The sequence below is a fragment of the Vitis riparia genome, chromosome 4 (assembly GCF_004353265.1).
Source record: "Vitis riparia cultivar Riparia Gloire de Montpellier isolate 1030 chromosome 4, EGFV_Vit.rip_1.0, whole genome shotgun sequence".
Lineage (NCBI taxonomy): Eukaryota > Viridiplantae > Streptophyta > Magnoliopsida > Vitales > Vitaceae > Vitis > Vitis riparia.
In genome coordinates, this window is record NC_048434.1 from 17,479,987 (window position 1) to 17,490,129 (window position 10,143).

The 10,143-nt window shown below is 31.8% G+C and overlaps 1 protein-coding gene across 1 annotated transcript; it reads right to left on the reverse strand.

Moving 5' to 3' along the window:
- Positions 1 to 3,028: 3,028 nt before the first annotated feature.
- LOC117912397 (serine carboxypeptidase-like 20) lies at positions 3,029 to 6,309 on the reverse strand. Its single transcript, XM_034826964.1, has 13 exons — positions 6,091 to 6,309; positions 5,838 to 5,983; positions 5,403 to 5,479; positions 5,138 to 5,260; positions 4,928 to 5,068; positions 4,736 to 4,837; positions 4,577 to 4,657; positions 4,200 to 4,442; positions 3,942 to 4,007; positions 3,717 to 3,838; positions 3,476 to 3,589; positions 3,331 to 3,376; positions 3,029 to 3,258 (listed from the first exon to the last, which is right to left on the reverse strand). The coding sequence occupies exons 1-13, from the start codon at positions 6,234 to 6,236 to the stop codon at positions 3,175 to 3,177; spliced, it is 1,491 nt and encodes a 496-aa protein (XP_034682855.1). The 5' UTR covers positions 6,237 to 6,309; the 3' UTR covers positions 3,029 to 3,174.
- Between the last annotated feature and the right edge of the window lie 3,834 nt (positions 6,310 to 10,143).

Genomic DNA, 10,143 nt, shown 5'->3' on the forward strand with positions numbered 1-10,143 from the left:
AGAATAATCTATTAGATCAAGTTGTTCAATAAATGTTAGAAATTGTTGAACAACTAGTTGAACAACATGATCCTTTAGAAAATATTGATTCAACATTAAGGAAATATACTAAAGCAAGGAAATCAACAATTCCTGGTGATTATGTCGTGTATCTATAAGAATCAAACTATAACATTGAAGCTAAAAATGATCCTAAAACGTTTTCACAAGCCATGAGTTGCAAAGAATCAAATTTATGGTATTATGCCATGAAATATGAGATGAATTCTATGACATCTAACGGAGTTTGGAATCTTGTTGAGTTGCTTGATGGTGAGAAAATCATAGGATGTAAATGGGTCCTTAAGACAAAGAAAGACTCATTAGGCAACATTGAAAGAAATAAAGCAAAACTTGTTGCTAAAGGATTCACACAGAAGGAAGGAATTGACTACAAGGAGACCTTTCTTGTATCAAGAAAGATTCTTTTCATGTTATTATGGCATTGGTTGCACATTTTGATTTGGAGTTGCAACAAATGAATATGAAAAAGACTTTCCTCACTGAAGATCTAGAGGAAGAAGTTTACGTGAAACAACCAAAAGGATTTTCCTCCAAAGATGGTAAGCATTTGGTGTGTAAGCTCAAGAAATTCATATATGGATTGAAACAAACCTCTTGTCAATGGTACTTGAAATTCCTTGATGTTATCTCTTCATTAGGTTTGTAGAGAACATTATGGATCAATATATATACCAGAAAGTCTGTGGGAGTAAAATATGTTTCCTTATTCTATATGTGGATGGCATTTTACTTGTAAAAAATGATAAGGGTTTGATACATGAGGTGAAACAATTTCTATCTAAAAAATTTGACATGAAGGATATGGGTGATGCATCTTATGTCATTGGCATTAAGATACATAGAGATTGATTTCAAGGAATTTTGTGTTTGTCTCCAGAGACCTATATCAACAAAGTTTTAGAGAGATTTTGGATGAAAGATTGTTCACCAAGTATAGCTCCTATTATGAAGGGTGATAGGTTCAATTTGAACCAGTGCTCGAAAAATGATCTTAATAGGGAACAAATGAAAAACATCTCATATGCTTCTGTTGTTGGAAACCTAATGTATGCTCAGGTATGCACAAGACCTGTCATTGCATTTTCTGTTGCGATAATGGGAAGATATCAAAGTAATCCAAGTATAGACCACTTGAGAGTTACAAAGAAGGTGTTGAGGTACCTTCAAGGAACGAAGGACTATATGCTTATGTATAGAAGGACTGATAATTTTGAGGTGATTGGTTACTCAGATTCGGACTTCACTAGTTGTGTTGATTCATAGAAATCAACATCTGGATACATTTTTATGTTCGTTGGTGGAGTTGTATCCTAGAGGAGTGTAAAGTAAACTTTGACTACTACTTCCACTATGGAAGCTGAGTTCATATCTTGTTTTAAGGCTACAACTCATGGTGTATTATGAATTTCCTTTATGGGATTAGAATTGTAGATTCAATTTCTAGGCCATTGAGGATATATTACAACAATTCAGTTGCAGTTTTTATGGCTAAAAACAACAAAGCGGTAATCGAAGCAAACACATCAACATAAAGTATTTAGCCATAAAGGAACATGTTAAAGAGAAAACAGAGGTTATTGAACACATCAACACTGAATTGATGATAGCTAATCCTTTGACAAAAGGCATGCCACCATCGAAATTCAAGGATCATGTGGATAGAATGGGACTTGGCTCCTTTGTATGATTTTCGTTATAAGTACAAATGTTATTTGTGATGAAACTCTATTTATGTGGTAATATTTTCTCGTATTTGTTTCTAATTTGTGTACACATTCATTCATTTGAGAAATATTTCTAATGTTTGGACCTTGAATAAACATAATGTTTATTCATTAAGTAATGAAGGCAAGTGTTTAAGAGTCATAATGTACTGTGATACATGGAAAATAATACTTGTTTTAAAGAACCTATCGCCATGATTCGTGTATTTTGTTTCTTACTATGGTGAATGATGGAATATATGGACCAAGTGGGAGAATGTTAGATTTTCCTTAATAGGTCCAAAAATCTAGCCCATAATCTTCCATAAATTTTAGGATTTCCGTTGATTTAGTTTTCCATTTTTTGTTGTCATTAATAGCCATGAATTACGGCATTGACTCTGTTATGGGCAAAGTGAATATAAATAGAGCTTTCATGGTTAGGTCCTTAAGCCTCTAATCTCTATTCAAACATAGACACCATCATTTTGAGATTGATTAAGGGTTTAGAAGCACCTCAACCCATTTGAATATCAAATTTGATTTCCAGATTCCCAAACCATCAATGGTCGAAGGTATGTTTCAATTCTTCCTTTATTTCCATATTTGATCTATGTTATTAAGTTTTGAGCATGTTTAGATTAGTTTTATCACTTCCAAGTTTAAGTTAATAAATAAATCTATTACAATTAATTCCAACATTATTTTTAAAAGAAGGAAAAAAAGTGACAAACTAATTAATTCCAAAAAAATAAAATAAAATCAAACCGCATAGAGACAAAATGAATTTTTTTTTAAAAAAAAATTTAAGTTTATTGGGTTAATTTTAGAAAAAATAAAAAATATTTCGAATGGTCGGGTTATCAAACCAAATACACTATATATATGCATATTCTTTTTTTAAATTAGTGAGGGTACTTATTAAGACACTACCAAGTATCACTAACCCACTTCTAGTAATCCGTAATGCAGTCTATACCCATACGTTAGGTCAAATTGAATTAAACAAGTCAAATCAAACCGAATTAGTGTTAGGTCAGGTTAATTAAAAGGAAAAAAACTAAGGTACCAAAGTGATATCTATTGTACTCCAAATTCGGATAGTTAAATATATATATATATATATATATATATATATATATATATATATATGATAAAATCTAAATCATTAAATAAAGGTATAAATAAATAGAATCAACATATAAAAATACGAACAACAGAAGCATCAGCAGAGACTTACAGATCAAAAAATTAGACTCATGTGACGAAGAAAGTAGGCATCAACTAATTAAACACACTGTTAATCTCTTATTAGATCAGTACATTTTTCTTTTTATTTTTTTTCCATTTCTACCTAAGCCAAATGATAGATTGATGAAAGACTGTAAGAACTGCTTCTCCTTGTCAGTTATATTGCTTTTCCTTCCAACCATCTGCCGAAAAAGTCCAGTGCTTCCCTTGGCTTGTATTCAGGGACAGTGTGCCCAGCTCCCTGCACCATCACTTACACAACTTCACTGCAAAAACTAGAAAAAAAATTCAACAGAATGGATACAAGACTAACCTTGATGGTGAGAAAGGTGAGGCCATGTTCATATCCTTGTGTGTACCTGCAAGAAATACAGTTAACCCAAGAACAATGATTGAACAAGAAGCAAAGAACCATGCACAAAAATGGCGAAAGACACAGTTTCATCTGCCTCGAGTACCCGGCAACTTGGTCGTTGGAAATCCAAGCCCTCCATTCATCCACAATCTTATATCCTAGTGACCTGGTCCATGCTTCGCTCCCAGTGAATGGCACAGACATATCATGATCCCCACTGCCACAACAGTTAACAGGAGGTTGATTTTCATGGGAAAATTCTTATATACTTGAAAAATCTTCAAAACATCATACAGAATGGAGATGAAACTATATAAACACGATTCATATGGGCAAAAGTTTGCCTGTATATAAGTGCTCGGTATCCCTTGGCAGTTAGGTTTTTGTGGTACTGAAGCATACTCCCAGAATCAGAGGAATAGTGTAGTCTGCCAGTGCATATTTCCCACTCCCCAATCACATCTTTCTAAACAAAAAACAATTTGAATTAATTAAGCTCCAAATTTCAGTAGAGTACGCATAGTACTGATGAGAAATATTCATATGACTAGCTAGAGTAGTTGTGTTACCTGTTGGGCATGAATTGCAGTCCTAACTCCTTTGTCATTCAACCAAACAGTTGCTACTTGATCATCCTGCAATTTGACATACGAAAATAGTGTCCGAATGAAGTAATTCGAAGTATGCGATTTCATTTAGAACTAGTACTAGTTGGTTTACTTCTTTATGTAGCCATCAACTGAAAAACAATGAGCTTAAGGTAGCTACTATCAAATAGTATTAGCAGTCATATTCTAGAAAACCAAAGACTAATTTGAATAACTTGCCGTGCAAGGAATTGGGTTTTGCTTGATTGATTCAGGCCACAGAGGGAGAATGCCATCTTTAACTGGTGCACGAAAAGGCCAGGCGCGGCCAAACATCCTCGTCCTCACTGGAAGTGGCCGGTTAGTAGCTCCTAACTGCTTGAAGCTAAGTGGTAGCGTTGTATTTCCAGTTTCTTCACCTTTCTTCGTCGGTCTATGATAGCAAGGTTCAAGGATATCGTATTGGTTGAGACCAGAAATGGCCTGCATGGTAATTAACCAGAAGAAACCATGATACATATATATAGAGTACTAATCAAACACTATAACTAGCTCCACTTTCTTCAGAATTTGCTGAATTTCAGACAAGATCAATGAGAGAAGAACAATCATCTCACATTATAGATTTTGTTCAGCTCTTCTATGCAGCTTTTACTTTCATTTGAGTAATAGTTTCCTCCACAGTTATCTCTTGCTTTCTGCACCAGTTGTTTTGGAACTATTTAAGATGCTTTCAAGCAAGAACTAAGCTCAAAGTAGCTAATAAAATTCAGTACCTCAAACATCTCACTTGATATAAGGCCCATCCCATGTGTAAATGGGACTAGGGCATTGGCATCAAACTCCATGTCTGTGACCCCATTTCCCACCAAATAGCCCTGCATAAACCAAACCGAACTGAATCTGAAGTCTTTACAATATATTTCAGTTAATTTTCAAGGTGGGTAGCTCTAATTAATGTGACATACCTTGAAGTTGATAGTAGGCTTTGCACCACTTTTGATGCCTTTCACTATTGCAGCAGAAAGAGTTGGCACATAAACTCCAGCATAAGACTCTCCAGACACATAAAATGGATTGGTGATGAATTCCGGGAATTCTTTGAACCACTGGTTGCAGAACAATAAAATGAGTATACTAGTTTTTCAATCAATCTGTGATTGTAATGTTAAATTTACCCTGAGGAGAAACTCATGTGTATCAGAGGCAGTTTGAACGTCTCCAGTTTTGTATTGCCATGTGTTTTTCGAGAAGGAAAACCCAACCCCAGTAGGAGAGTCCAAATATATCATGCTTGAAACCTGAAAAAAAAAAAAAAAAGAAACACAAGAAAACAATATGTATACTACATTAATCTAAGTATATATCTGATAAACAAAATTTATTGCTAATTCAACCTACAAAAACCAATTGTCAAGGATGTGTTTCAAAAGGAATTCTCACCTTGGACCAACTGTATGGGTTGAGGTGCAAAGTGGGCAGGCTGATGGGTGTCTTTCCTGCTTCAAAATTGAAAGGTCCTGCAGAAATTTGGATCAAACAACTCAAATTCAAAATTTTCAGTTTATGTGAGTGGATCAATTTATACCTTTTGCCTCGAAAAAAGAAAGACCAATTCATACAACTTAGATGATCATCAGAGTGGAAGAATCTAATATTCTAAATATTGCTCCATCCCTTTTGATAAATTTATGAATCAATCAAGATGTATCCAAAAAATCAGCAGCTAATTCAAACTCCCAAAAAAAGAAAAAAATAAAACAAACTGAAATGTAGTAAGTATGGTGGCAGTGATATATATAGTTCAGAATATCAAGAAAATCAAAATAACTGTTACTTATACTCCAGTATCTGATACACAGTTTTAAGAATCAGTACCATGTTCATACACAAAACCATCAAAGCTAGAGCAGCCTGGGCCACCATTCAGCCATAGAACAAGAGGATCCTTCGCCGGGTTTCTTTCGGATACAACAAAGTAGTAAAACAGATTCTTGGCAGGTTCACCTCCTATGTCCACATAACTGAAATTCCCCAAGATCACAGAACCCCATCGAAACATGCACAACCAGACCAATACTTAGAAAAAATGACAACAGTTCTGGACATATCTATATGTATATATGCATACCCTGAGTAGTGCTTGGAAGGGAAAATTCCATTGAACCCAGGAAGGTGTGTGATGAGAGACCCTTTAGGGGCTGCTTCAGTGAATACCACAAAGCTAAAAAGCATGCAAAGTGAAGAAGAGAACAAATAGAAACTGGCCATGGCCATGGCCTCTATGAAGAAGATAATGAGTGATGATATCTGTAGTTATAATAAGAGTGGGAAAAATGCATAGTTGTGATCTTTTAATCCAAAAGAAGACAAGCGATATAGATGTGCGTGTGGAATCAGGAAGAATCTTTGGTGGAAAATAATTGGCACTTCCACTAAACTATCAAGCTTTTTCCTACTTTTGGTAACACCATTTGATTAGTTTATATCGGCCAGATGGGAAGAGGGTGGAGCCCAGTTTGTTAACTTTCTCCAAATATTGTTTGTGAACTCTGAGTGGAGAGTTTGGTTGGTGGGTCCACTGATCAGTTTTGTATGTTGGGAATGGGGGAGAGAGAGTTCTGGTGGTTGTGATTCCACTGAACTCAGCTGGTGAATCACATCAATTAATTCTCTCTTGTTTAAGTCTCTCACCTGGATTAGGTTAAGGGAATATTAGGGTTTTAGGCCAAGTATAAGGTTTTAAAGTTCAAATAACAATTAGATAATAGACCATAACATAAGATTCTAACCCTTTTTAGGGTTTTAAATTAATGTTAAGCTAATGAGTGAAAAAATCGATTAACAATTAAGTTAATATACCTTTAACAAAATGATGATGATAACATGATCAGAAACATTACGAGTTTATGAAATAGAGTTTATGAAACAAAGATCCTTCTTGAGGTATAATTTATTTTTTTAAGTTCTTTGTAGCTATGTTTGATTCCTAAAAAATTTGAGAAAAATTGAGGGGGAAAATAAAAATATATTTAAAGTTAATAAATTATTTTTATATACTATTTAAAATTCATTTAATTTATTTTAATTATTTTATGTATTGACTTGTTATTTAATTTAAAAATGTATAAGTTTTTAACAAATTTTAATTATATTTATTTCTTCATATTTTTATGGTAAGTCCAAATATGAAAAAATCATTAATTTTTTTAGTATCTTTTCTTTTTTTTTTCTTAGCATTTTTCGAAAACCAAACATAGTCGTTTTTATATTATCAAGTATGTTTTTTGAGTAAAGTGCTATTTGTTTTTTAACTTTTTTTTTTATGGAAACAACTTGCTTTTAGATTTTAAATTGTTATTTTTATTTTTTACTTTTTGTTAACTTATTACTTATTTCTTAAATTTTTTTAGCTAAAAAAATTAAATTATTTAGCTTTTTCTAAATGCTAAAAATAACTTATTGGTTTTTCTATATTTCTTAATGTTTAATATAAATAAAAATTTTAAAAAACAAACAACTTAATGCCTAACATTATTGACCATTGTTTAGTTTTATATTATATTTAGAATTAAGAAAAAAAAACCTCCATATAAATCTCAGTAAATTGTGTTGGGGTGCAACAATGTTGCTTTTAAGCCCTAAAATGTGTCACCCAAATGATGGCTCTTAGAACAAGCTCATATGATGTAATGTGGAATGTCATGAAAGATTTGACTTATCCTTACTGAACACCAATTAGTTTTCAAATGAAATGGTCAAATCCCGATTTAAGAAATTCCACCTAGATGATTTAAATATCAAAATAACAAATTGGTAATCCTTTGATTGATAAATATAAGCATGAAAATAAATTAGAAAGACAAAACAACCTAAAGTAAAAAGTTATGGTTAGAATGCATCGATCTACAATATTGTCCTAACTGGAGCTCAAATATCTTCTAGTGATCGGGACCGTTCATCAGGTGGCTATCCCTTTCATCAATGATGTTGGAAAAATGAGGGTTTAAGGATTTTCATGGCTGAGCCCACTTACTAACATGGTTTGGCAACTAGGGGAATATTAGGGTTTTAGAAGTGGGAGCATTAAACTACACGTGGAGTCAGTCTGTCCAAGTCCACAATAATGTTAGGTGTCCCCACTAGTTCATTAAAAGTCTAATGACCAAGTTACGTGAACCTTTTCAACAATAATGAAACCATATTAATTGCACCTTTAATGAAAAATAATGCATTAATAAAAAATAAAATAAAAGGACAAATAATTTAAGGAAAAAAAACCCAAAAGAGAAACATGAATTCCTCATTTTTGTCCTTTTTCTATAAATATTTTATAAATATTATTAAGATAATTTTTAAGAAAATATTTTTTTAAAAAAAAAACCCATTGTATCCACCTCTCTACACATTCACTCCAAACTTATCCACATGACCTACTTGATTTATCTTTTCACAAGTTAGAGTTGTTTGTTTGGGAAGAGAATAACCATGCACCATAATAATTCAATTTGTTCAAAATGGGTTGGATGTTTAAATCTTGTGTTTAAAAGTTTTAACACTAATGAAGTTTAGTTTATTTATGGTTATCAAGAATTAATGTTGACACCAAACATGTTGTATACTCTGTGTTAGAAATTCATGAAGTTATAAACAAATGTGTATGGTGGTTGTTCTTACTTGACATTAATGATCTAAGATGGATTGCAAGCTAGTGGCTATATGGTTTAATATGCTTTCCCTCATTAATGGGGACTAATATGAGTCTAAAGTTAGGTGATATTTTTTTTTTTACTTAATTCTAAATAGAACATTAATGCTTAATAGTGTTAAATATTAGGTTGTTTATTTTTATAGTATTTTATTTCTATTAAGTATTAAAAAGTAAAAAAAAAACCAATATGTTATTTTTTCTATTTAGTAAAAAGTTTATAATAAGTTATGAAAAAGTAGAAAAACAAACAATCTAAATTCTAAAAACAAATTGCTTTCAGCAAAAATCCAAAAAAATAAACACTACCTTAGTCTAGAATGGATGAGAATCGGGGGTTTAGAGTTTGTGTTCTTTAATGTCTTTTCACTCAATGGATATTTTACCATTAAAATTATTTGAGTAGGTTGCTAGGGTTACCTTATTTAAATATTTGTTTTATACTATTTGATTAAAAATAATTTTCTTTATTGTTGGGCAAATATTTGAAACTTACGATATTGTAAAAGTTAAATGAAATTTTTGACTTTTACTTCTCCAACCATTGGGTTAGATGTTATGAAGTTTTATTGAATTTAATGGAATTGATTATTCTAAGATATTCAGACTCGAGCAATGATCATCCTTTTACTCTTTAATTTGTCTATATGACAAAGGTCTTTTTTTTCCCCCTCGAATCTTCATATTTTTTGGGCAACTAAATTGTGGACAAGTTCTCCACAATCTTTATATAGACATGCCTATAGTAGGAGACCATGCTACGAGCTAATGATTGGGGTTACATCTTAAAATGGTTATCATTCCTCACCACTACATGTAGGGAGGCGAAAGTAACTTTAATTAGGATGGTGTTTGACCACATGCCTCACAAAACTAGGTTGACTCTTCCCAACTTTTTTGTAATTATTTTCTTACATTTTCATATTTTCAAGTTTCAATGAGAACTTCAGGGAAAAGAAAATAAATAAATAAATAAAAGAACTTGAAAGAACATATTCATTTTCATAATAGATTTGGCAAAATATAAGGCATTAGTGATATGGAACGCAATTCTACGAGGTAACATAATATTAGCTATTCTAGAATTTTAAATTGAGTTTACAAAACTTGATATGATGTTAAAATTAGTTTGAACTAACATTAAGTTTGAGAAGTATTTCTTATTTCAAAGAATGCATTTTGATTGAATTCATCGTAAATTTATCAAGTCATTATAAGGAATCTAAATCTTATAATAAAATAAAGTATTTGAAAAGAAATATAGAAATGAAAATAAATTTTAGAATATATGCAAAGAAATAAAGATATATAAGTAAACTTTAGAAATAGTGTATAAAACATAACATGTGAACATAAAGATTACATAACACTTAAATATAGCAAACATTCGTAGTACCAATTAAATGATCAATTTTTTTCACTTTGATCCTCAAAGAAATTTAAAGAATCTAAGTGGGTTATATCCACAATTTCATT

Bases quoted from the DNA above. Each gene is read 5' to 3' on its own strand.
- LOC117912397 (XM_034826964.1), bottom strand. From the start codon at position 6,236: ATGGCCATGGCCAGTTTCTATTTGTTCTCTTCTTCACTTTGCATGCTT. The intron at 5,261-5,402 runs GTGAGAATTCCT...TTTTTTTTTCAG, and splicing joins ACCCATACAGTTGGTCCAAG to GTTTCAAGCATGATATATTT. The intron at 4,443-4,576 runs GTGAGATGATTG...ATTACCATGCAG, and splicing joins AGCTGAACAAAATCTATAAT to GCCATTTCTGGTCTCAACCA.